At 42.0% G+C, this 27,846-nt stretch overlaps 1 protein-coding gene across 4 annotated transcripts in view; it reads right to left on the bottom strand.

Moving 5' to 3' along the window:
* Positions 1–27,846, bottom strand: part of STX1A (syntaxin 1A) — a 190,834-nt gene that overhangs the window by 105,244 nt on the left and 57,744 nt on the right. For 2 of the 4 annotated variants that reach the window (XR_008888975.1, XM_056558630.1), the window contains exons 1-2: positions 9,365–9,386; positions 8,406–8,503 (exon numbers count right to left, since the gene is read on the bottom strand). The exons of 1 other annotated variant lie outside the window; for it this stretch is intronic. Coding sequence is in view for 1 of the 3 variants with exons in the window: in XM_056558630.1 (XP_056414605.1) it covers positions 8,406–8,503; positions 9,365–9,380 (114 nt within the window). In the remaining 2 variants the exon portion in view is untranslated. Of the gene's footprint in view, positions 1–8,405; positions 8,504–9,364; positions 9,401–27,846 lie in introns of those variants that run through there. One more of the 4 variants, XM_056558632.1, reaches the window with a different exon arrangement.

The following is a 27,846-nucleotide window of genomic DNA, read 5'->3' as shown; positions in this document are numbered from 1 at the left end:
TACCAGCACTGACGGGCTGCAGATCCACGCCTCTACAATACCCCTATATTGGGGTGATATGCATGCACCGAAGGGGGTTAGAAGGAGAGAGACAAACTTACACTGCTTTCTAACACACCCCTATCCACGGAATTACACAAGGCGCCATCCTCCTGCCTTTTTTCTTTTATTTCTACTTTACAACAGCTGGGAAAAGGACAGGCATCTGCCTCTAAGTCTTTGACACACTGCCCTGTTTATTTCTCAGCCTAGCACGCATATTTTAGTATCCACAGCCCAGACCCGATCCACTAATCTGATAAGTCTGTGACTTCCTGTGTGTCTTCACACTATAATATCTTCACCAAATTACAAGCCAATGCCCTATAGGGTACGTGCACACAGGTAAAATGTCACTTGTGTGCAGCGCTGCACTGTGGTCTTCGCAGAGCCGCAATCCTATCATCTAGCTTACGCTGATTACAATGGGAGCGTCAGTGCAGGACCACCTGGAAAAAAAAGTCACACGTCACTTACTTTTCTGCGTAATTTCCCATCTCCCATAAAAATCAATGGGAGATGGTTTACAGAGAGGCTTACGGGCAGCAGGCTCATTTGTTCATATAATATCTGCTGTTACAGATTCACCTGGTAGTACACTAAATAGTGGGCAAATTATAACAAAATGCATAAATGCAGATGCTGTAACAAAAATGATACACTCGAAAGTATGAATAGAAGGTAAACAAATACACAAATAAAGTAAAAAAAAGGTGCAAGAAAAGAAACAGTCACACATTTTTCTGCATTTTTTTTGTGAAAAAAATCTGCAGCATTAACAGTCCATGAGATAAAAAACACAAAAACATATTCACACACTGCAAAAACTATTTGCAGCATTAACGGACCCGTATTGCAATCTGCAGCAGCTCAGTTGTTAAAGGGGTACTCCAAATGTTTTCGAATCACCTGGTGTCAGAGAGTTATACAGATTTGTAAATTACTTAGTCCTTTGTAAAATCTTAGTCCTTCCAGTACTTATCAGCTGCTGTGTACTACTGTGTACTACAGAGGAAGTTATGTAGCTCTCTACTGCCACCTCTGTCTGTTTCAGGAACTGTTCATAGCATGTGCAAATCCCTATAGCAAAGTTCTCCTGCTCCAGGCAGATTAAAAAAAAAAATGTATATTCCTCTGGAGTACCCCTTTAAGTCAAATCTGCTACAGATGTTTATCAAATCTTCCCTGTAGACAATAATGGGCAGGGTGAAATCTGCAGCAAAATACTCTCAGTTTGCTGCGGCTTTTCCTGCAGCTGAGATCTCTGCAGATATGCTGCTGAATATCGGCAGCATATCTTCTATGTGTGAATGTACCCTAAGAGCTTACAAACTGAAGAATGTGATCTTCTCAGCAAACACAGTAAACAGTACATACTATCATATTAGATCAGGCAGAGGACGGGAGTACATTAGATGGAGTCTTCTTACAAAAACTAAAAATTGGACCCACCAGAACAGAGAACTGTTCCCTCTTCTAACCATTCTTGCAAGATGCTGGTGTGGTCCAAGGACATTCTACTTCTTCTTACTAAGGATGCAGCAATACCATAGATTTTTATATTATTATCATTCTATATTTATATTATTATCTGATTTTGCAAAAGCCATGAGCTCAGGGATACAAATAAACTATACTTGATAGCCCATCTGTATATGTCCCCAAGGCTCATCATTGTTGTCTTTGGAAAGTGTGTTTTGAAGTTGTGGTGAGGGTGTTGGAAGGGCAGATGTTGTTAACCCTTAGAGCAGATGGCATTAACCCTTACTGTTCATGAAGCAAGGGCATGGTTATCCTCTACACCACCCGAGGTATGGCCACTGGTTCCTGGGCCAGGGTTAAAGTCTTTACAGCTCAGTTCAGGCCCAAGGAGAGGTGCTCAGTGAACTTTAGGGAGCATGTTGGCTCACTGGGACTTGTAGTGGACTGGGACTGACTTGTGCAACCCACGCTGACTTGAGTAATTGACACTTGACTATCTTGACTTCTCCCCTGTATTTGTGTTTACCAGGCTTTGACTTTCACCTGCAGGGGTTACTAGTAGTTGCTGCGTGGCTGCATGATTAGGCCTTGATCTCCCTCAGGAACACCAGACAACTCTCAGGCCTTCACTTGACTGTACCTCAGCTTGATCTAAAACTGGGCTAGCTCCTCCCTGCTATATAAGGGAGCAATTTGGAGATGTTCCATTGGTCACCAACAAGTCACCTGTCCATTTGCACCTTCCTTGGTAAGAGACGTCTTAACAACAATATTTAAAGGCACAAACACCTCAAAAGAGTAACCAGCAACATAAGACATTATTAACACTTAAGAGTCTGTAAGAGGGATGTAGACCCAGGGGAACACTGAAAGGGAATCCGCCACACAGGACAGGCAGGTGTACAGGAGGATAACTCCTGTACTGGGCCACCACAAACTCCCCCTCTTAAAAGAAGCCATCCACGGCATACAGTCCTGGAGGGCAGATGAGAGGAAGTGACCACCGGCGGACACACAACAACAGTAGCAAAGACAGTTCCTGGGGCATTGTGCAAATGTCCTTCACAGGGCTGGTAACAGGGACAGAGTTCATGTGGCATTTGTAATAAACGTCCGTACATGCTCAAACAAACGGGAAATGTACAGGATCTGATAAATGGAAAAATAGTAGTTTGTGTAGGATTTTTGTGTCCTTGTAACTGCATTGCGGTGGTTTGGGCTGCCTGAGACATTCAACCCTGATGCCTGTGCTAACGGGCCCATCAGCATGTCTCGCTACTTCCCCCCATAACAATAGATCACTGCTTTGCCACCTTTTTGTGCTATTTGCGCTCACCAGGTGCTCTCTCTGGCCACAAAATAACCCTGTTCACAGTGGACAGTAAAACAACAAGCATTAGACAGACCACTCACTGTTTGGGCCCAGGAAGAAATCAATGGAGACTAGAGGGGGGGAAAAAAAAGGCATCAAAGACCACCCTGATAACTCAGGTTTTGGGCAGCATGAAAGTGATGACAGCTTCCCTTTAACTTCTTATCAATGAATATTATAAGTGATTTTGACAATTTCTCACTTTTTATATATGTCAATACAGGTCTATATATATGATAATCTTCGTTAGAAGAATCAATACATATTTTTTCACCTGAATTGTGTGTAAAACTGTGAAACACAAAACCTCCCAACAGTAGGAGCCAATAGCAGTCTACGGCCACCATATTACCTATCTGTCTGATAATGATGCATAAAATGGCCAAATGCATAAACCCTTATATATAGAACAAGCTCACAAATGGCCTGTGGTCTCTAAAATGACTAGGACCGCTACCTGACCGGTGTCGTCTGTCACAATAAGACTTGGTGCCAATGTCTTGGCACAGGATCCCGATAACACACTATGCCTACCAATCAAACATACTGCTACTGTAAACAGAAAAACATAACCACCAGTATGTACTACTCATTACAGATATGGGATAAAAAAGCATTTTCATTCTATTCCTGATTTTTAGAAACGAAGAATATTCTGCTTGTCTAATCCACAAACAATTGAGATGGATACCCTGAGGAATCATTAGCCCTCGATCAATCGAAGACCCGTAGGGGGGCTCGCTGACCCATTTCCAGAGGTGAATGAATCACAGACTGATATAGATGTGGGCTTTTATTTTAATTTTTTTACAACCCAGATATACATAAACGTTGCAGTATTCCCTGGGAAGAACTACAGTGCAGCTCTTGGTGGATTACCAGAGAGGAGCTGTCACTGAGTACTTGATGTTATGTGGGAAGGCAGTGTCGCTCCCACCTCCCTCACAATACAACAAGAGAATTACTGGCCGTGAGAGAGCAGAGCTGACACTGTCATATATCATCCTCTCTACAAGAGCTGAACTGCACATGAATCTTTCCTCCCACTTATGTATTTCTGTGGATTCTGCAATGCCAGGGAAGCCGGCAATACACAGCATAAGACATGCTGAAAAACAATACAACGGAGGCCACACAATTCACTAGACAGCTCTATCCTAAATGGTCTGCCAAAGGGTCAAAGCATTGCAGAGGACATCTTAGAGCAGTGTTTTCCAAACAGTGTGTCTCCAGCTGTTGCAAAACTAAAACTCCCAGCATGCCCGGACAGCCGAAGGCTGTCTGGGCATGGTGGGAGTTGTAGTTTTGCAACAGCTGGACACACACTGTTTGGGAAACACTGTTTACACTTAATTGACATGACCTATTTAAACAATGGTAAATGCTTGATTACTAAAATTAAGACTTTAAAGGGAACCTGTCATGGTCAAAATGCAGTAGAGCAGGAACATCTGAGCAGATTAATATATAGATTTTTGGGAAAATCCCAGGATAACATGTCATATGGGCAGTCCTACTTAGTGATTGACAGCTATGCATTTAAGTGTGCATGTGGAGAGAGCTGTAGGACTGCCTACATGGGCAATGTAGTCAAGTGGGAGGTCCTATTAACACACATATTTATACAAAAAGCTGCCAATCAAGGAGTAGGACCGCCCACATGACTACTAAGGCTAGGTTCACACAGCCTTGTCTCCCATCCCACTATTCTCCTGTCATTGCTGCTAAACGGACCATACTAACAAACGGATGCAAGCTAATGCAAAAGTATGCCATTAAGTGCTGACCCACGCACGAAGCGGCGGCAGCAGTCGGAACCCCTGCAATCTGACACTTATCCTCGGAGTACCGCTTCAATACCAAATTTAAGCAATTGTCCGCCTTCTATAATTAGTTAAAGTTCCTACTGTGACCGTGGTTATGGAGGATCCCGCTCTCTGCGATAAACTGTTATTGCTTGAGATTCTGCAGGGCATGGGACTGTGGTGGCCCAGTATGGGAGTTGTTACCTCGTACCCTTGCTGCCCTGTCAGGCAGCCTCCCTGCAGTGTCCCCTGCCCCCCCCCCTGCATATGTTCTACTGTAATTAAATGTTATGCAATATGTTATATATGTGTAAGAGTGTTGTATCTTGCGATCTGTCATGTGATTGTTACCCAGGAGGTATCAGTGACCAGGTGACTCAAGGGTGACAAATGGGACCCCTGCTAGCCTCCCTTATAAAAGTCCTGGGAAGAGCTAGCTCTCTCTCTTCTCTCTTGGAGCTTAGAGCTCATTCTGCTGGGGTCCAGTGCAGTCGAGTCTAGGAGTGTGTCTGGAGTCATAGGAGGCCTCAAGTCAGTCCTGCAGCCACAAGCTACAAGTCTACAAGTAAGCTAAAGTCACAGCTTAGTCAGTCACAACTCAAGTCAGTCACATTCATCAATTGTCAAGTCAGCGTGGCCTGCACTAAATTGTCCCGTTCTATTACAAGTCCCAGCAAGCCCTTAACGTCTCTAAAGTCACTGGTCACCTCCGAGGGCCTGGCTACACTGTATAGACTGTTCCATCTGTCACTCAGTAAAGCTACCGTTGTACATGGCGTCGGAGTCATTATTGCCCCGATGCCTAGCCCAGGATCCAGCGGTATACCTTCGGGTGGTATTGAGGATAAACCACACCCTGGCATCACAAATACAAGGGGTTAATGCTATATGCCCCTAGGTTAATTCCATCTGCCCTGCATCTCACACCCCAGTAACACAGGACTGTGGTAGCCCTTGGGGGGTGTATGGTAGTGGTGGTATGGTAACAGTATATGAGGAGTTAATATTAATCCTGTCACTCGTGACGCCAGGGTAAGGGCTGGTATTCTTGAGGTATCGCTTCGGCCTATCGCCACCCTTCCTAGAAACGACAGGCGTATGCAGATAATGACTGAAGGTCCACACTGGAGTTAAACTTGAACTAAAGTAAACTTTACTCTTGAACTTGCGGTACATTCAGAATACAGTAACACTCTCTGTAATACACTTCTATAGACTTCAATGACTGACAGTTGCTGTGGACCTTGCGTCTTTTGCAGGTTAATAGAATGAAGGTAATTGGTGCGTGGATCCGTCCGGATTTAGGGGTAGATTAGGTCCGGTAGTCCCGCAGAGTGTTTGGGGATTGATACACTCTATAACTATAATTGTTCAGCCGTTGCCGCAAGGCTCAGGCCTAACTCACTGCGATTACTGTTGTACAGGTCTTCTCTCATCAAGAGCACAGGAGCAAGAGAGCTAAAATAACCGCTGCGTCCCCCACATGGACAGGGGGCGGAGCCTAATTTGATAGGTCCAAGGTCAGCTGTCACTCACCATCACACAGGCTTCTGGGTGATCATCTGACTTCCTATACAGGTCCTATACACACAATAAAAAAAAAACGAGGCTAGAAATACCAAAGTGAGGCCTGGAACGCATCCAGAGTGAGGCTTGGAACGCATCACATGACCCGAAGGCCCTGCGACGCCACGGAAACAAGCAATCAACCACCCATCTACATATACTATCCTATTTACATTAACCTATGGACAAACTAGAGATCCATACACTAGAACAGAGGCGACTAGGGGTAGACTGGCCAAGAGGGATCCCTAACTCCCAGGGAACCCTGGCCACGGGGACCCATAAACAAACAAGCACCGCATAGAATGCGGTACTGGGACACCACAGGACCGTTTCCTCTATTTCTTTAAAACGCATTTCTCTCTTTTTATTAAAAGCATGTAACGCATGGGTATAAGCTATCCTCAAGATCTGAAGGGGGTCCAAATCCAATCCCGGTAGGATGCTAGAGGTAAGATGTCTTAGTAAGTTTTTATTTAGCTTGAAAAAGGAGACCAAATCATAGCGTCTCCATTATACAGTTTTTTTTTCTAAAAAGAACAATTCAATGTGGATCTTAATAGGTTATATGAGAAAGAGATGGACATTTACAGCTGACAGCGTCAAGAATAGCCTGAAAAGTAGTAATGCAGATTACAGTCTAGCGTTCCTTGGTGCACCTATAATGTTAAAGGTAGCAGTGAAGGAGTTAATAGCGTTGAAACACTCATCGATGGTTAAGGCAGCCTGTAAAATGAAGCACCATCTGTCCCAGGGAACATCTGGTGTGGCCCCCCCCCCCCCCGCCCCTCATGTCACTGGCCTCCTGCTGCAGGTGCTCTCAGACACCCGTTCATACAGACACTGCTTCCACCCAGGTAACCGAGAACAAAGGACAGCTACTATCTCCTAAGTAAGCTGTGGGCGAGGCCGTGCAATGCCATAACAGCCCCCAGAACAAATACACCGCCCCATAGCTGCATGATATTGTCCTATGCTGCTATATTTGACACATAATGCAGCACATCGAAAAGAAAAGTCACTTTTAGTTTTTTTTTTTGGTTTATCTACGCCGCGTGGAGCTTAGTGACATAAAAAAATCACATGATGTGACACGTGGAGTACCTAATTAACCACTTTTAGCCCTGTGAGGACACAGGGGGAGATTTATCAAAACCTGTCCAAGGAAAAGTTGCTGAGTTGCCCATAGTAACCAATCAGATCGCTTCTTTCATTTTTGAAAGGGCCTGTGAAAAATGAAAGCAGCGATCTGATTGGTTGCTATGGGCAACTCAGCAAGTTTTCCTCTAGACAGGTTTTGATAAATCTCCCCCATAGACTTGTCATAACTGCCTTAAAGGGGTACTCCAGTGGAAAACATTTTTTTTTTTTTTTATCAACTGGTGCCAGAAAGTTAAACAGATTTGTAAATTACTTCTATTAAACAATCTTTATCCTTCCAGTACTTATTTGCGGCTGTATATTACAGAGAAAGTTCTTTTATTTCTGGATTTCTTTTTTTTCTGTCCACAGTGCTCTCTGCTGACACCTCTGTCTGTATCAGGAACTGTCCAGAGCAGCATAGGTTTACTATGAGGATTAGCTCCTGTTCTGAACAGTTCCTGATACGGACAGAGGTGTCAGCAAAGAGCACCGTGGACAGAAAAAACAAGAAATCCAAAAACAAAATAACTTTCTCTGTAGTATACAGCAGCTGATAAGTACTGGAAGGATAAAGATTTTTTAACAGAAGTAATTTACAAATCTGATTAACTTTCTGGCACCAATTGATTTAAAACATTTTTTTTCCACTGGAGTACCCCTTTAATAGCAATGTTTCCAACCAGGGTGCATCCAGCTGTTGCAAGAGTACAATTACCAGCATGTCTGGAAAGGCAAAAAGCTGTCCGGGAATAGAAAAACAGAGCTAATTTCTTCCAAAAACAGCACCACAGCTGTCCTCTGATTGTGTGTGACTCCATACACTTCAATGGAACTGAGCTGCAATACCACAAACAACCTGAGAACAGATGTTGTGCTGTTTTTTGAAGAAACCCAAAGAAGAAGAGAGAATTCTATATCTCAAAACACGTTGTCTGTTGACTATATGACAATTAATATCATTTTTTATTATTTTCCAATCGTGGTTTGTAATAACTCACCAGCCGTGAACCAGTGCGTGCCATTGTAAACATCCTATTTTCCCAGAGCTCCAGAAGGATCTCACTTGTAGACTTCCATGGTGATAATTCTGTAGAACCTGAGAAGGTCCAGATGCGGCAACCATTGAAAACTTTAAAGGGGTATTCTGGCTTCATACATCTTATCCCCTATCCAAATAATAGGGGATAAGATGTATGATCGCAGGGGTCCTGCCACTGGGGACCCCCGCGATCTCGGTGCAGCCCCAAACATTTTGTGCCAGGCGGTGCCTACGAGACGGGGACGTGACGTCACAAACATGCCGCCTAGTGACGTCACGCCACACTCCCTCCATCCATGTCTATGAGAGGGGGTGTGATGGCCGTCACGCTCCCTCCCATAGGCATGAATGGAGGGTTCGTGGCCATGACATCACGTTCCCGTCTCGGAGACAGTGCCCAGCACAGAATGCCGGGGGCTGCACCGAGATCATGGGGGTCCTCAGCGGCGGGACCCCTGTGATCATACATCTTATCCTCTATCCTTTGGATAAGGGATAAGATGAATAAAGCCGGAATACCCCTTTAAAACTCAGATTCCCCTCAAATAAATCTATGCACCTGATATATTTCAATCTCTCACCAAAGACATTATAAAATAAAGCAACTACTTATGTCCACCATCTCCTAACATTACTGTACGAGAGGAGGCACAGTCTTATAAGGGGAGTAATGGGATAAGACTCTTTCATGTTATTAGTGAATAAAGAAGCTTACAGAGCCTTGAGTAATTAATGCCATTAAGACAAGGGGTGTCAGGACACTAGGCTACTCTAAGCAGCGGAAAGAAGTATACTGCATGATGCTGATCATTTGCTTCCTATAAAGAGAATTTATTATGGATTATTTTATTGGAGCAGACATATTCACCCAACTGGGTCACAAAGGGCAAACTGTGGTTTTCTGCTAATTAAACCCACCGTGCATAATCAACATGCGATGTGTCAGGTATTCCCAATGTAAGAGACTAAGATCAATGAGGAAAATATAGGCGTTCTGTAATACATACAGAGCGGACTATAAAATAGAGTAACATAGTAACATAGGGGGAGATTTATCAAAACCAGTGCAGAGGAAAACTTGCCCAGTTGCCCATAGCAACCAATCAGCTTGCTGCTTTCATTTTTATGAAGGCCTGTGGAAAATGAAAGAAGTAATCTGATTGGTTGCTATGGGCAACTGCACCACTCTTCCTCTGCACAGGTTGTGATAAATCTCCCCCATAGAGACTATAAAAACTATGATGCAACTTCTCCCCTCTTCATAGAGGACAGTGTTTCTTAGGCTATGTTCACATGGTGGAATGTCCGCACGGAAAATTTACGTGCAGACATTCCACAAAATGCCCCCAAAAAGGACGGCAATGCATTTCCTTGCGGAATCTGCAGAAAGAATAGACATGTCTTATCTTTTTGCGGACGCTGGAATCGAATCTATAGTTGTTATATATATATATATATATATATATATATATATATATGTATATATATACACACTAAAAACCATGGCCCAAGGTGAAATATCGGCCTTACTGAAGTCACTTTCAATGGTCAGGTGACAGCCGGTGAGTGTATCATGGCCCTTGTGCGATACATGAACCATTGGATAATGTAATACTCTGATATAGAGCTTAGGTCTCCAAACTGTGGACTTCCAGCTGTTGCAAAACTACAACTCCCCCCCCCCCCCAGTTCTGAAAGGGTAGTATGGGATTTTTCATCTTCATCTCATGTTTTGACATATACAGCTGACATTTATGGATTCCAATGAAAAATATCAGAATCCCCCCCCCCCCCCCCCACCATGTGACTGCCTTTATACCATACATGTTTCATAAGGGGAGAGTAAATCTGGCAAAAGATAATACGATTATTAATAACGATTTTTACACTGGTTTAGTAAATCATGCTGAAAGGGGTACTCCAGTGGGGGAAAAAAATTCTTAAATCAACTGATGCCAGAAACTTCAACAGATTTGCAAATTACTTCTATTTAAAATCTCATTCCTTCCAGTACTCATCAGCTGCTGTATGGTCCGCAGGAAGTTGTATTTCTTTCTGGAGTTCTTTTCTGTCTGAACACAGTGCTCTCTGCTGACACCTCTGTCCATGTCAGGAACTGTCCAGAGCAGAAGAAGTTTGCTAAGAGGATTTGCTTGTACTCTGGACAGTTCCTGACATGGACAGAGGTGTCAGAAGAGAGCACTGTGGTCAGACTGAAAAGAACTCCTGGAAGAAATGCAACTTCCTGTGGAGCATACAGCAGCTGATAAGTACTGGAAGGATTAAGATTTTTAAAGAGAAATAATTTACAAATCTGTTTAACTTTCTGGCCCCAGTTGATTTAAAAAAAAGTTTTCCACTGGAGTACCCCTTTAAATATTTTTTCTAGACTGGCCTGTCCACATTAACATTACTACCACCTGAGAATTTACATGTGCTCCCCTGTCATGGAAAATGTCCTCCTACCCCGCAGCATATTAGTACCAGTGTGTTATCCATAGAGCTTACTTCTGATAACTGCGTATATACAGTACAAACTATACAAAGGACACATGATATCCATTGTCATTTCTGTATTGCAGGCAGTGGGCAACTAATCTACAAAAATGAACAAGTGAAAATATAATATTTTAAGATCCAGGCACATTTTGATGCTATGATGCTGTCAATTTGGTAATTTGATCCGCAGTAGGATGGGAGAAAACAGACAGAAATGCTGCCCATCCTTAAGGCTAGGATTCCAGTTTTTCACTGAAAAAAACCCCAGTGCAATTTCCTGCATCTGACGTTTTTTTCTGGCGTTTTTGCATTTGAGTTGAAATTGCATTTGTTGACCCCTTAAAGGTTTTTTTCAAAATGTGTTGGGTACAAAAAAAAAAAAAAAAGGATGCAAAAGGGATAGGAAAAAAATTATTTAAGGAAATTTTTCTTTTTTTATAATAAACTTTTAATTAATTTTTAATAAAGTATGTGTGTGTGTTTCACTTTTTTTCTCTATTTTTTTTTAAACATTTTTTAGTTAGAGCTACTACTCCCAGCATGGAACAGACTGTTCTATGATGGGAGTAGTAGTACCTGTACTAATAGACATATCGCCCAATGCGATCATCCATAATATAGCAGAGATGCAGAGCGGCTCTATACAGTGCTCACATCTCTGCAATGTACTCCGGACAGTGATATGAATAGAAATTCACATCACTCATTTATATTTTCCGCCCAGAGTGGGGATTGGTCGGATGGTTGCAGCCAATTACAACTCTCAGAGGGAAATATGAATGAGTGATGTTCTATTCATATCACTGGCCAGAGTATAGTGCAGAGATGCGAGCGCAGGAGAAAGCCACTCCGCATCTCTGCAATAGAAAGGACTATCACATTGAGTGTCAGGAGTGATACCCGCTGTGATCTGACTTAACTGCAGGTACTACTACTCCCAACATGGAGCACACTCTGCTCCATGCTGGGAGCTGTAGTACCTGCATTAATAGACAGATCACAGCGACTGTAACTTCTGACACATGTTGCGATCTATTAATGCAGGTACTACAGCTCCCAGCATGGAGCAGATTGTCACTCCTGACACCCGCTGTAATCCTCCTGTATAATGTATAGATGCGGCCGCTCTTCTATGGTCCCCTGCACTGACGTATATATACACATATTAATATTTCCCACACAGAGTTGTGATTGGCTGGAACCATCTGGTCAATCACAGCTCTGCGGGAAATATGAATAGGTGTATATATACGTCAGTGCAGGGGACCATAGAAGAGGGGCCGCCGGATCTATACATTATACAGAAGAGTCGCAATGGACCCGGGGCGATCTGTCAATTAGTACAGGTACTACTACTCCCATCATGGAACAGTGTGTTCAATGCTGACAGTAGTAGTACCACCTAAAAAATAAAGAAAAATAAGTGAAAAACACGCACACACTACATTTTTATTATTGTCGGCTATATTTTTAGTGCCCCACACGCCCACAAAAATTGATCCCTGTTTAAAAATGAATAACAATTTTGTTATAAAAGAGATACCTTTCGTTTAATACAATTTTGTCATCACTACTGTATCTTTTTTTTTTTTGGTACCCTACGAAATTTTATTGAAAAAGGTATCTCCATCACTTTTTAGGATCGCTAAAGTCCAAAAAAGAATAAAAACTGCCTGCAAAAACGTCAAAGTTAAAACCCACATGGCGATTTTCTTGGCGTTTTTTTTAACCCCATAGGCTTCTATGGGAGAAAAACGCCACGATTTCAGGGAAATAAACGCCATAGGCTCAACATGCTGCGATTTTGCAAAACCGCCAAGGAGCTGAAAAACGCCAAAAAAGAGTGAAAAAATGCCAAAAATATAAAAAAAACTGCAAACTGAAAAACGCCAAGTGGAAAAAGAATTTAGCAATTTCTCATTGATTTACAGCTAACATCTGGCTGCAGTGTTTTTTTGGCCGAAAAAGCACCATGCGGCAGTCTTGGCGTTTTACTTGCCATTTTCCCCTCAAAAAAACAAGTGGAATTCCAGCCTTACTCTTGTAAAATATGCATGAGGCTGGGTTTCCACAATGGCCGCTTTTCTGGCATTTTTTCCCCAAACAAAGAAAAAAAATAAAACTGTCAAAAAAAAACAAAACTGTGGAAACCTAGTGTTAGGGTCTATTCACACAGCTAAACAGCACAAAAACTTATATATCAAAGAGTCAATCAAAAATGTCTCACAGCCCTTATAGACCCTTGTTTATATACTCATTAAACAATATTTTTTATTGGTATGCATTAAAAATAAAGGAATTCATTCTTATCGTGACTAATCACTCGTGACAAAAAGATAGTTATACCACAACACCTAATGTGATCTATGACTAATCAAAAAAGTCAATCCTGACTATTGATTATTGATGTAATAATACTGTATAGGGTACATAAATAGTGTCCGGTAGATCTTCCAATCACAGATATAACCAGACACTAGGTCCCTTGATAGTAATCCCCTATCTCATCCCGGTCATAAGTGTCTTTACCTAATGGTGACAAGAGGGTGACTGTCCCCTCCCCTCCTTTTGCTCTTTATAGGTAATTTGTGACCGGGATGAGATAGGGGATTACTATCAAGGGACCTAGTGTCTGGTTATATCTGTGATTGGAAGATCTACCGGACACTATTTATGTACCCCATACAGTATTATTACATCAATAATCAATAGTCAGGATTGACTTTTTTGATTAGTCATAGATCACATTAGGTGTTGTGGTATAACTATCTTTTTGTCACGAGTGATTAGTCACGATAAGAATTAATTCCTTTATTTTTAATGCATACCAATAAAAAAATATTGTTTTATGAGTATATAAACAAGGGTCTATAAGGGCTGTGAGACACTCTATTCACACAGCAGAATGTCCATTTGTGAAATTTCACCTCAAATTAAAGCCCATAGACTTCTATGGGATTCCGCACTCCCATTTACAATTCCCCAAGCGGAAATTCAGAAGTGTGAATGGGAGTGTGAAATCCCATATAAGTCTATAGGCTTTAATTCGAGGCGGAATTCCGCAAAGCGGAAATTTTACCGTGTGAATAGATCCTGCAGGTATACTGCAGGGAAAAAGCACAACAGTATCAGCACAACTTTGCAAAGTGAATTTTCACAAAGATCAACCTGCAAAACCTCAGCGATTCCCAATATAGCTGCACGCCATTGCATTATTATAGTGCTGCCTGATCACACATACACGAACTCACACCATATATCCATAACTGACCATAGATTTTAGACATTTTTGATAGATCTCATTTTGTGAGATATAAGGCCTTAGTGGTGTCTGGCAGCCATTTACCTCCCCTCAACTGTATAGAATAAACAGATGAGTTAGTAGGAGGTAAATGTGCAAGTTAATGGCAGAATTGGACATCATTGTAAACGAATGTAATCCTAGCAATCTGGTCTTTACAGACGGATAGTGAGAGGTAACATAGAATAGAAGATCACTGGAGGGAGTGTATTTCACAATTCCTATTGTTATCCTTCTGTGTACCACTGGAGCCTTCTCATTTATATACGTCCTTTCTGCACTGTAATGGTGCCTTTATTATTACTCTTGGTGTAAGCCCATCTGTTCTCAGATTCTGGCCTCGGTGCCTCCCCCAGAGTGCTATGGGATTGCCGACATCCTCTGTGCAAGCCTGCGGGATCTGCTTTAACCAACCAGGCCTCACTTGGCTTTCAGAAAGAAAGCAGCCTGTGACCTACTTCTGGATTACAGTGTAGCTAAAATCCAGCATGACAGGATCTTTCTCTGGATTCAGCTCCATTAGTGAACGTACATGGAAGACGGTGATGTGTGCACAGCAAACACTGCGCACATAAAGGCAACGTATTCACTTCTTAGATTCAATCAATATATACAGAGGGAAAACAACCGCAACATGGACAAGAATATGACAGCAATGTATACCATAAAAACACATTTAGAAGAGTAAGCTGTACATAATTTACCACTTCCGAATGGACTCTCTCACTATTTTACCTCATTTTGGGCCAGCACCAGTTTTTGACATTGGCTAAAGGTGGCCATACACATAAGATAGAAGTTGGTTGATGGTTGAAAAGCTGTTCACCTAGTAGTCAGCGATGGTCATCAGTGTTGTTCAGACTGGCTATACATTAAAAATGAAAATGGTGGAAGGTTCACGATCTACCCGGAAATATTCTAAGAAGGTTCTAAGGATAATTTTTTCTCGTGAGATCAATTATGGACTAAAAAATTGCGGGATAATTTTAAACACACTTCTTTCCATACAATTACAGTCTGTTATCTGTCATCTAAAACTATTGCTCAGTTTCTCTCGAAAAAACTATCATTTTAGTTTAAATCGTCCACTTTTATCAACTTTAGTACAATGTGTATGGTCACCTTAAGTGTCCCTGCCATTTGCAAGAGCACTTGACATCTTACAGAGACATGTCATAAGCTTTGATACGTCGGGGTCTGGGCATTTAGATCCACACTGGTCAATAGATAGAGCTGGGAAGAGTACAGATGGGCAATCTCTCTGGCAATCTCTTCCTCACTGCAGTAGATGAGTACCATAGACTTATAACAGAGCAAGACTAAAAAAAGCACTAAGCAAGGAACTGCACAGCTGTGCTTCTCCTGGCTCCTTATAGAGATTGGTGGGGGTCTGACCACCCAGACCCCGACTGATCATAACATTTGACATGTCTGTGTGACATCTCAAAAGGATTTAAAGTTAAAAGGGTTGTCTGGTTTACAAAACCCTTTTTTACATGCCATATTAGGGCATTCTCAGTAATAGTTAAAGGGGTACTCCCGTGGAAAACCTTTTTTTTAGATCAACTGAGCTAGAGGAGCATATGTTTTCTATGGGGATTTTCTCCTGCTCTGGACAGTTCCTAAAATGGTCAGCAGAGAGCACCGTGGTCGGGACATAAGAGAAATCCAAAAAGATAAACATTTCCTCTGTAGTATACAGCCCCTAAAAAGTACTAGAAGGATTAAGATTTTTTTTAATAGAAGTAATTTACAAATCTGTTTAACTTTCTGGCACCAGTTAATAAAAAAAATAAAAAAAAGTTTTCCACAGGAGTACCCCTTTAAGAAACCTGTGTAACTAACAGAAGTAGCAATCAGATACAAAGAATATCTCTTTGTCTTTTTCTGCGGGACCCAACTTATCTGAGCTTTACAAGGACAGTCCATGGATTTCTTTAGGCATCATGGTATGCTTCATATTACCTGTTGTGGTGCTGCAGGAGGATTGTGCACTTCAATGGTCTATTCACACGTACAGTATTCTGCGCAGATTTGATGCGCTGGATTTTCTGCTGCAGATTCCAATGTAAACTGAACACAGCTTGAAATCCTGCGCATCAAATATGCGCAGAATACTGTACGTGTGAATAGACCCTAAAGGGGTATTCCAGGAAAAAACTTTTTTTTATATATCAACTGGCTCTAGAAAGTTAAACAGATTTGTAAATTGCTTCTATTAAAAAATCTTAATCCTTTAAATAATTATCAGCTACTGAAGTTGATTTGTTGTTTTCTGTCTGGCAACAGTGTTCTCTGCTGACATCTCTGCTTGTTTGTCTCGGCAACTGCACAGAGTAGAAGAGGTTTGCTATGGGGATTTGCTTCTAAACTGGGCGGTTCCCGAGACAGGTGTCATCAGTGAGCACTTAGAGAGAAAAGAACAACTCAACTTCAGCAGCTCATAAGTACTGAAAGGATTAAGATTTTTTAATAGAAGTAATTTACAAATCTGTTTAACTTTCGAGAGCCAGTTGATATATTAAAAAAAGTTTTTTCCTGGATAACCCCTTTAAGGGCGTGTTCAGACGTGTGTATTTTTGCTGCAGATCTGCAGCTGATTTGCTACCGCAGATTTTTCCGCCCATTGACTTCAATGGGCAGCAAGATCTGTCGAAGCAAATCTGCAGCAAATCTGCAGCAGAAAATACGTATGTGTGAACGCACCATAAAGCTGAGATTATTTTTGGGTTTCCTAGCAGTGGGACCAGGGTCAACCTCAGTGTTGCACAGGGAGCATCAACCAAACCTATTGTTGGGGGCATCACCAGGAACCTTCATATTATTTCTATGTCTGTATAATTTAGATATTGTTTAATACCGTTATTAGATCACTTTATGCATGGTGCTGTTATTTAGTCACTGTCAAAACGTGTGCAGAGGAAAAGTTGCCCAGTTGCCCATAGCAACCAATCAGATTGCTTCTTTCATTTTTTAAAAAGCCTCTGAAAAATGAAAGAAGCGACCTGATTGGTTGCTATGTGCAACTGGTCACCTTTTCCTCAGCACAGGTCCTGATGAATCTCCCCCTGTACAGTCATGGCTGTAAATGTTGGCACCCCTGAATTTTTTCAAGAAAATTAGGTTTATTCCCTTTGTGTGTATTGGAACTAAACCAAAAAAGGGAGGAAAAAAAGCAAATTGGACATAATGTCACACCAAACTCCAAAAATGGGCTGGACAAAATTATTGGCACCCTTTCAAAATTGTGGAAAAATAAGATTGTTTCAAGCATGTGATGCTCCTTTAAACTCCCCTGGGGCTATTAACAGGTGTGGGCAATATAAAAATCACACCTGAAAGCAGATAAAAGGAGAGAAGTTCATTTAGTCTTTGCATTGTGTGTCTGTGTGTGCCACACTAAGCATGGACAACAGAAAGAGGAGAAGAGAACTGTCTGAGGACTTGAGAACCAAAATTGTAGAAAAATATCAACAATCTCAAGGTTACAAGTCCATCTCCAGAGATCTAGATTTGCCTTTGTCCACCGTGCACAACATTATCAAGAAGTTTGCAACTCATGACACTGTAGTTAATCTCCCTGGACGTGGACAGAAGAGAAAAATTGATGAAAGGTGTTAACACAGGATGGTGTATAAGCAGCCCCAAACAAGTTCCAAAGATATTCAAGCTGTCCTGCAGGCTCAGGGAGCATCAGTGTCAGCGCAAACTATCCGTCAACATTTAAATGAAATGAAACACTATGGCAGGAGACCCAGGAGGACCCCACTGCTGATACAGAGACATTAAATAGCAAGACTACAGTTTGCCAAAATGAACTTGAGTAAGTCAAAATCCTTCTGAGAAAACGTCTTTTGGACAGATGAGACCAAGATAGAGATTTTTGGTAAAGCACATCATTCTATTGTTTACCGGAGATGGAATGAGGTCTACAAAGAAAAGAACACAGTACCTACAGTGAAATATGGTGGAGGTTCAATGATGTTTTGGGGTTGTTTTGCTGCCTCTGGCACTGGGTGCCTTGAATGTGTGCAAGGCATCATGAAATCTGAGGATTACCAACAGATTTTGGGTCACACTGTACAGCCCAGTGTCAGAAAGCTGGGTTTGCGTCCGAGATCTTCCAGCAGGACAATAACCCCAAACATATGTCAAAAAGCACCCAGAAATGGATGGCAACAAAGCGCTGGAGAGTTCTGAAGTGGCCAGCAATGAGTCCAGATCTAAATCCCATTGAACACCTGTGGAGAGATCTTAAAATTGCTGTTTGGAAAAGGCGCCCTTACAATAAGAGAGACCTGGAGCAGTTTGCAAAGGAAGAGTGGTCCAACATTCCGGCTGAGAGGTGTAAGAAGCTTATTGATGGTTATAGGAAGTGACTGATTTCAGTAATTTTTTCCAAAGGATGTGCAGCCAAATATTAAGTTAAGGGTGCCAATAATTTTGTCTAGCCCATTTTTGGAGTTTGGTGTGACATTATGTCCAATTTGCTTTTTTCCTCCCTTTTTGGTTTAATTCCAATACACACAAGGGAATAAACATGTGTAAAGCAAAACATGTATTACTGCAATCCTTTTCTGTGAGAAATACTTCATTTACCAGAAAAATTTCAGGGGTGCCAACATTTACGGCCATGACTGTATGTTGGCATACTGGTGCACTGCATACTTTATAAGTGGCGCTGTTATGTAGGCACTATACAGTGTATTCTTTTTGTAGAGTATGGTGGTGACAGTAGTGTAAAGCATTGTTATGAAGATAGCTGTACGAAACTGTTCACCTTTCTGTACGACACATTTATTCAGGCATTGTATGGGAAAAGTTAATTGTTCACTGTATGACCAAAAACCATATGGGTGTGGCAAGACACAGTACAGCACAGTGTACCATCTTCTTTTTTAGAAAAAAAAAAGGAGCATAACCACTACTAAAATGTGCTATATCAAGGAATAGAAGTTACGACAGCTCAGCCTCAGACAGTGTCAAAATATACTCAAAACAGCAGTACTTGTGCCAAATCCCCATCCATCTGAGGCATTCAGTAATACACAAATACTGGCATGGACTGACTGCATATAGTTTTTAACTTTGGTGAGCATCACAGGCACCTTGCACTATATTTGCAAACCTGTCAGCAGAATTACATGTTTTACAAATGTGCTCCTATATGTTCACATTAGTCTAGGTATGAAGAACAGTGTATTATGCCATATGAGCAGATTGTCTCTAAGATAAAAGGTTCAGGGTTTAGATGGTTAAAAAGTAAATTACCATGAAAATCCACTGCCATTTCCTTTTTTTATCTTGCTATTTATTTTAAGGTCTGTAGATCAATTTCCACACGTGAATGATTTCATGAAATGGTTTGCACAAATGCTTCCTTATGCATATAGATTAATGTATGGTGGCAGGTGCTGGCGTTATTGGCAAAAGGGGAGATTTCTAAATCATAATGGGTCAAAGTCCAGTCCACATTAACCTATAATATTACTGCTCTCATCTTACTAGGGATGGAAAATTCAAGCAATGGCTTCATTGGTTGCTACAGCTTGTACTTACCTATAAATTAAAGTGTGTTGTGAGATAAAGATTCTGAAAAAACATTCTAGTTCTACAGTAACATTTAACCCCTTAAGGACTCAGCCCATTTTGGCCTTAAGGACTCAGACAATTAAATTTTTACGTTTTCATTTTTTCCTCCTCGCCTTCTAAAAATCATAACTCTTTTATATTTTCATCCACAGACTAGTATGAGGGCTTGTTTTTTGCGCGACCAGTTGTCCTTTGTAATGACATCACTCATTATATCATAAAATGTATGGCGCAACCAAAAAACACTATTTTTGTGGGGAAATTAAAACGAAAAACGCAATTTTGCTAATTTTGGAAGGTTTTGTTTTCACGCCGTACAATTTATGGTAAAAATGACGTGTGTTCTTTATTCTGAGGGTCAATACGATTAAAATGATACCCATTATTATATACTTTTATATTATTGTTGCGCTTAAAAAAAATCACAAACTTTTAAACCAAATTAGTACATTTATAATCCCTTTATTTTGATGACCTCTAACTTTTTTATTTTTCCGTATAAGTGGCAGTATGGGGGGCTCATTTTTTGCGCCATGATCTGTACTTTTTTTTGATACCACATTTGCATATAAAAAACTTTTAATACATTTTTTATGATTTTTTTTAATAAAATGTATTAAAAAAGTAGGAATTTTGGACTTTTTTTTATTTTTTTTCGTTCACGCCGTTCACCGTTCGAACATTTACGCACGCGGCGATACCAAATATGTCTATAAAAAATGTTTTTTTACGCTTTTTGGGGGTAAAATAGAAAAAAACGGACGTTTTACTTTTTTATTGGGGGAGGGGATTTTTCACTTTTTTTTTACTTTTACTTTTACATTTTTTTACTTTTTTTTTTACACTTGAATAGTCCCCATAGGGGACTATTCATAGCAATACCATGATTGCTAATACTGATCTGTTCTATGTATAGGACATAGAACAGATCAGTGTTATCGGTCAACTCCTGCTCTGGTCTGCTCGATCACAGACCAGAGCAGGAGACGCCGGGAGCCGCACGGAGGAAAGAGAGGGGACCTCCGTGCGGCGTTATGAATGATCGGATCCCCGCAGCAGCGCTGCGGGCGATCCGATCGTTCATTTAAATGGCGAACTGCCGCAGATGCCGGGATCTGTATTGATCCCGGCACCTGAGGGGTTAATGGCGGACGCCCGCGAGATCGCGGGCGTCGGCCATTGCCGGCGGGTCCCTGGCTGCGATCAGCAGCCGGGATCAGCCGCGCATGACACGGGCATCGCTCCGATGCCCGCGGTTATGCTTAGGACGTAAATGTATGTCCTGGTGCGTTAAGTACCACCTCACCAGGACGTACATTTACGTCCTGCGTCCTTAAGGGATTAAAGGGGTACTCCGCTGCTAGACATCTTATCCCCTATGCAAAGGATAGGGGAAAAGATGTCTGATCGGGTTGGTCCTGCTGTTGGGTCCCGCAACACCGGGCGTTCTAATCAAACACTGGGTTCCTTCGGCAGTGGTTGTGATGTAATGGGCACGCCCCCTCGTGCCGTCTCGACCCTGCCTCCTACATTCATGTCTATGGGAGGGGGCTTGTCGGCTGACACGCCCCCTCCCATAGACATGAATGTAGTGGGCGTGGCAGTGATGGCACAAGGGAGCGTGGCCATGGTGGCATGATCACGGCCTCCGGCTCCAAGCGTTCTGAACAAAATGTTCATAATGCTGGAGTACCGGAGTATCCCTTTAACTGCAGTAAAACGACAGAATTACAGCTTCTCGTGGGAATGTCAACTACAGGAAAAAAGCAAACGTCTAACATTTGAAAGAAAATCTAACACGGTTGGATCTATTTTCAGTAATTTAAAGGTCCTTTAATTCTTGGTCCATAGGGAGATGTTAGTGGAGCACAGCTCATGGACAATGTTGTGTTGCTGTGGAGCTCTATCCTTAGGCTATGTTCACACTCCATCTTTTGAGTCTCCCCCTGAGCTGTAAACGGCTGAAAGAACAGTGTATAAACAGAAAAGCAGCTATAAATAAGGCTCAAAGATATGGCAGTCATTTTTACACATAATGGTTGTGTTGTCCTGCCGAAATTATGGCCGGTGGGGTTTCCAAACCTGAGCACAATGGACATTGGCCCCAGGTTCTTTACTATTGTCCAGGATCACTTGTACTTTCCACATTCAATTCTATTGTCACCTCCCTCACTGCCTTCCATGGCCTAGGTTATCTCCAGAGTATACCAACTCTCCAGTATTATGGTTCTATAAAAGTAATAAGAGACATAGCAGAACTGTTTTGCAGTAATTCCCAATGGATCTTCTTGAAAAAAAAATGTTTTAAATAAAAATAAACCTGCTAAATGTGTAGCAGGCAATATGGTAGCTGCAAAAACAACAATACTGTCATTTATGTAGAGCTTGTACTGTCGGCTGTACAGATTTCATTGTCCCTACAGTTTTCTATATAAAAACGTTATACTAAGTACATACACTTATCACTTATTATCATGGAAACATAGATCTTTTAGCAATATCTCCAGAATCCTGGAGGAAACATGGGAAGAACATATAAGCTCTGTGTCTGAGCTCTGCTCTGTCTAGATTAGAAGATCCCACCATCTCTTGACATGTCAATATCAGTGCAATATCCTCTTTAAAAGTGTTGTTTCATGGAGACATCCTATATCCTTATGTTCTATTAGGGAATATAGATCTCATAGAAAGTAATCTTGGCCCAGGTTACTTGTTCTGTGATCCAGCATGCAGAACAGCTGAAAGACAAATTTCTCAATGGCTTTGCCCAGTAGAAGCAGGTGATCAGTCCGAAGGGTTGTCTCTGAAGATGTACATTAGTTTACTAGACACCTAATTATGATCCTTAAAGGAAATGTATCATGCATAAAATCCTATCCCCTATCAGAAGTATAGGAGATAAGTTTTAGATTGCGAGGGGTCTGACCACTGGGACCCCCGCGATCTCTTGCACAGGACCCCGGCTCTCCCTCGGAATGGAGTGTGCTGAATGGCTCTCCGATAGAGATACATTGAGGGTGTGTCCCCTCGGCTGCCCCGTTGACATTCCCTGCTCCCAAGAAGAGCCAGGGTCCCATGCAGTAGATTGCAGCGGGTTCGACCACTGGGACTATCCTTTGGATAGGGGATATGTTTTCTGCATAATATATCTCCTTTAACTAATGATTCCAGAATAAACATTAAAATGTTTGGTTCCTTTTTGATGTAACAATCTGTATTTACTTTTTTACTTAATTTAATCTGTTTTACTTTCTCCTACAGAACCGCCTCCTACTCCTCCTTCGCGTCTCCCTTGAGTGATATCAGGACAATAAAGTTTTGCTTCACTGCATTTTGTTGAAAGATCTTACTTCAGACCATCTGCTATAACAAGAAAGGGCTGCAATAGTCTAAAATATATCCAATGTGAAAAAAGACAGTCCTTTATTATTATCTAGAACACATTGGGCCTCATATACTAAGGCTTTTTCGCATATGTTGCATATGTTGTGCACCAGAATTCCCCCCCCCCCCCAAAAAAAAAAACCCTACTAACTCTCCACTTTACGCAGATAACCCTACAAAGGGGTGTGGCCATCAGGAAAAAGGGCATGCCTAAAAAAAAATAAAAAACACATTTAAAAAATAAAAAATAATACAAATTTACTAATGTTTCCTTAAAACGACAGGTAAAATGATGTAGGGAGCAAACTGATTGGTTGCTATGGGCAACATTTCCTCTGCACAGGTTTTTTTTTTTTTATAACATATTTTATTGGCATTTCCATGAAATTACAGGAAAGGAAAACAATTGTAATAACAAACAAACAAATAGGGCAACTGACAGAATGTCAGATGAGGCACGTTACAATCACAGTTTAGGTGTATATAGTCCTTGGGGTATCAAGATTATGGTAATCCAGGGCTATTCCTTTTCGTGGGCGAAGACCAATTCGGCCTGGAGCAGAGGAGTCAGCAAAAACGAACCACCCATAAAATGTCTAACATGTTATGCATGTAGAATAAACAAGTGCGGTTAATAACATTTGACAAACATGGTCAGGTATGGTACTTCAACATGGACTCCCATGCCAACCCTCCCAACCCATTGCGTAAAAGGGGGAGATGAGACTGTCTGGATTCACCGCGACAATCTTAAAGCCCCTAGCGTATCTCCCAGAGAACTCAGACAGTACCACTCCGTGGAGCTAAATGGTCGGACTATATCAGCTATTTCCATCAGTGAGTAATGAGCCAAAATAAAAACCTTCCATTTTTCAAAAAACTTTTCCGTGTGAGTATTCATGTGTCGCTTAGTGTCTAATCTGTCAATTCTACAGTACAATTTCAATTGCGCTATAACCATTTGTCGTGCTGGTGTGAAATCAGATAACCAGGAGGTAAATAAGCAGCATAGTGCAACATGTAGGACTATATGTATTAGTGTGGGAACCCGGGGTAGGACTGTCACATCTCCGTCAGGGGGTCTAAATTGATGAAAAAGTAATGTTACCTTCCAAATCTCTGTGATATAAGCAGTAATAATTTGCCAGTAAGTTAACGTGAATGGACACATCCAGACACCATGCCATAAGTTGGTTAGGGGGGTAGAACATTTCGGGCAGGCTGTCAGCCTGTCCGGGAAGTCAGGGGAAGGTAAAAAATTTAATCCGTACAGCGCCTTGTGTGCTAGTTTAAAGTAAGTCTCTCTCCACCTTTCATTAATAATGCAGCGACGGACAATGTTCCACCCCTGCATTATACAATCAGAGATGTCCTCATCTGGTATCCATGCCGACCAGGAAGAGAATAAAGTGTCTGGAACCAGTTTAAGAAGCACTTTTTTAATGGTTGGGTATATTATGGAGATTGATAGTTTACGTGGACTTTCACCAATCAAACAATCTAGTGCGTGATCAGAAGATTCCTTATCAAGGTTGATCAATCGTTTAGTGAAGAAAGACTGAAATTGGTTCAGGGCAAACATGTGAGAAGGGGGAAGCCCATATTTAGTCAGCAAAACTGAGGGGGGCAACCAACACTTAGCCTGTCTGTCTATAATGTCTTTCACTGTCCTTAGACTCTTTTCCAACCATATGGTACGGGTGGTAAGGGATATTCCCTGAGGAGCTTCAGGATGCCCAAACAGGGGTTGATGTTTAGATACAAGAAAAGGTAAGTGAAATAGTTTCCGGACCTCTCTCAACGTCACCACAGTGTCGCGTAATAAGACTGAATGTTTTATTAGGGGCGGCAGTTTAGAATAAGTGGTGTGGAGGAGGGCTGTCAAATTCCATGGGGATGCTAAATCCATTTCAGTTTTATGATTGGCGTGGAAAGAGGAACCGTGAACCCAGCCCACTATAAATCTAAACAAGCAGGCTAAGTTGTACCCACGAATATTTGGGAAGTTTAGACCTCCTTCCTGCTTGCTCAGCATCAATTTCTGAAGCGCTATGCGAGGACGTTTGCCCGCCCAGATAAATTTCACAAAGCTTGAGTTTAATCTTCTAACCTCATCATGGCGTAATAAGAGGGGTAAGGTTTGTAAAGGATAAAGTAAGCGTGCAAAGCTCACCATTTTAATTAAGTGGCACCCGGTGTCCTGCCCACTTTTATACCCAGATATGTGATATGTGAAGACACTACCTTGATTTCACAACCCGTTAGTTCTTGTGTCCAGCGGGGAGGAAAGGAACCTAAAGGCAGAATTTCTGATTTAGAAACGTTAATCTTGTATCCGGACATCCGTCCAAAATGACTTAAGTGAGCAAGTATATCTGGCAGGGAGGAAGTCGGTTTGTCAAGAAATAACAGGATATCATCGGCAAACATAGTCAGTTTAACCTCTTCTCTCCGTACCAGTATACCCCTGTATAGTGGAGATGATAAGAGCGAGCGTGCCAAAGGTTCGATGGCTATATTAAATAGAAGGGGTGATAACGGGCAACCTTGACGGGTTCCTTTAAGTAAGGGGAAGGGGGGTGAAAGAATTCCCGGGGTATAGACCCTTGCCATCGGGGCGCGGTACACTCCCGATAGATAGGTGCGGAAAGCTCCGTGGAGACCTATTTTGTCAAGCACCAGCCCCAGCCAGTCCCAACGCACATTATCAAAGGCTTTTTCCGCATCTAATGTTAGCAGTGCCGGTTGTTCCTCTGGTCGGGGCTGGTGCTTTAGCCTGTCTAAGACCGCTAACACAGTGCGGATGTTCATGGTAGCAGAACGTTTTTTGATGAATCCCACCTGGTGGGAACCAATGATGGTAGGAAGAAATCTAGAAAATCGATCTGCTAGGATTTTGGAGAGAATTTTAGAATCCTGGTTGATAAGGGAAATTGGGCGGTAAGAACCAGGGTCTCTGTGGTCCTTACCAGGTTTGGGGAGAACCTTAATGTAGGCCAGAGAAGCTTCTCTGGTCAGAACACCAGAGGACATAGAGTCTGCGTAAACCCCAGCACGGACCGGAGAGAGTTCTAGGTTTAAAGCCTTATAGAATTCCCCCGGGAATCCGTCTGGGCCCGGGGCTTTGCCGTTATGTAAGTAACGGATAACTTCACCTATTTCCTCCACCGTGACTGGGGCATTCAGTATATCTCTCTGCTCATCAGTTAGCTTGGGCATATCGATGCCACGTAGAAAATTCTCGCTTTCCGATGTGTCAGTGGGAGTATCAGTGTATAGGTCAGTATAATATTGGGTCAGGATGTTATTTATAAGGTTAGGGTTAGACTGTATCGCTCCCGTAGTGTCTTTTAAAGATGTAATATGTAATGGGGGGCATCTACCCTTAGCTAGGCGTGCCATAAGACGACCCGCCTTATTACCAAAGCGGAACAGGTCCACCTCGAACTGGGAACGTCTAAGCCGTTCTCTCCGATCTAGCCACAGTTAAAAGTGAGATCTGGCCGATTTCCATTCCTCTCTATTTGTTTCTGTTGGGAATTGCAGAAACTTAGCATAAGCTTCCTTAAGTGTATTGCTGGCTAGGGTAAATTGTTTAAAAGAATCTCGTTTGAGGGCAGACATATGGGCGATCAGTTTTCCTCGTATTACTGCCTTCCCCGCCTCCCAAAAGAGAGCTGGGTTGGATTTATGGGAATCATTATGAGTAGAGTATTCTAACCACCACGCTTTTAACAAGTCTTTAAAAGAATCCTCTCTAGTTAAAAGGGAAGGAAACCTCCACAGAATGTTGTTTCCCTTCGGGAAGGAGGGTCGCATTTCTAGGGTAATCGGTGCGTGGTCTGAGAGTGCCAGTTCCCCAATGTCCACAGTCTGGATCCGATGTCCCAGATTCTGGGAAAGAAAAAAATAGTCAATCCTAGACCAGGAACTGTGGATACTGGAATAGTGGGTAAACTCTCGGTCATCTGGGTGGCAGGAACGCCAGGCATCCTGAATATCTAGGTGATCCAAAAATGGGCGAAGCACACAGTCCCTAGACCGCACTGGCGGCGGTGTAGGAGAGGAATGTTTCCTATCTATTAAAGGGTCTAAGACCGAGTTGAAGTCACCCCCTAATATTTTCCCTGGCATGGGGTCAGCCTGGATCCTGTCTGTTAAGTCAGCAAAGAATAACTTATTATCTCCATTCGGTGCATAAATATTATAAATACTTAGTATTTCCCCGTTGTGATCTATAGTGAGATGTGACAATCTACCTTCAGTATCCGCAAAATGGGTAAGCAATTGGAAAGGGAAAGATTTGTGAATAAGGGTAATAACTCCCGCTTTGCCTTCTAAGGCCGAGGAGCCATAAACATGTCCCACCCATTGTTGTTGCATCCGGAAAAAATCAGAATCGGACAAATGGGTTTCCTGTAATAACACTATATCTTGGCGTAGTTTTTTCAAATAACGTAGGAGCAACCTCCGTTTATGAGGAGAACGGAGGCCCTTAACGTTCCAAGTTATTAAAGTGACCATGTTAGAATAGTAAGGGGTGAGAGGGAGGCAGAAAAGATCTGAATCAGTAAGGAGGGAGCATGAAAGGTCGGATGCAACAACAAGGGGTACCTTCTGGTCT

This window comes from Hyla sarda, chromosome 2, assembly GCF_029499605.1.
Source record: "Hyla sarda isolate aHylSar1 chromosome 2, aHylSar1.hap1, whole genome shotgun sequence".
Taxonomy (NCBI): domain Eukaryota; kingdom Metazoa; phylum Chordata; class Amphibia; order Anura; family Hylidae; genus Hyla; species Hyla sarda.
Note: the sequence above shows the minus strand (reverse complement) of the source record. Positions and strands in the feature narration are given on the sequence as shown.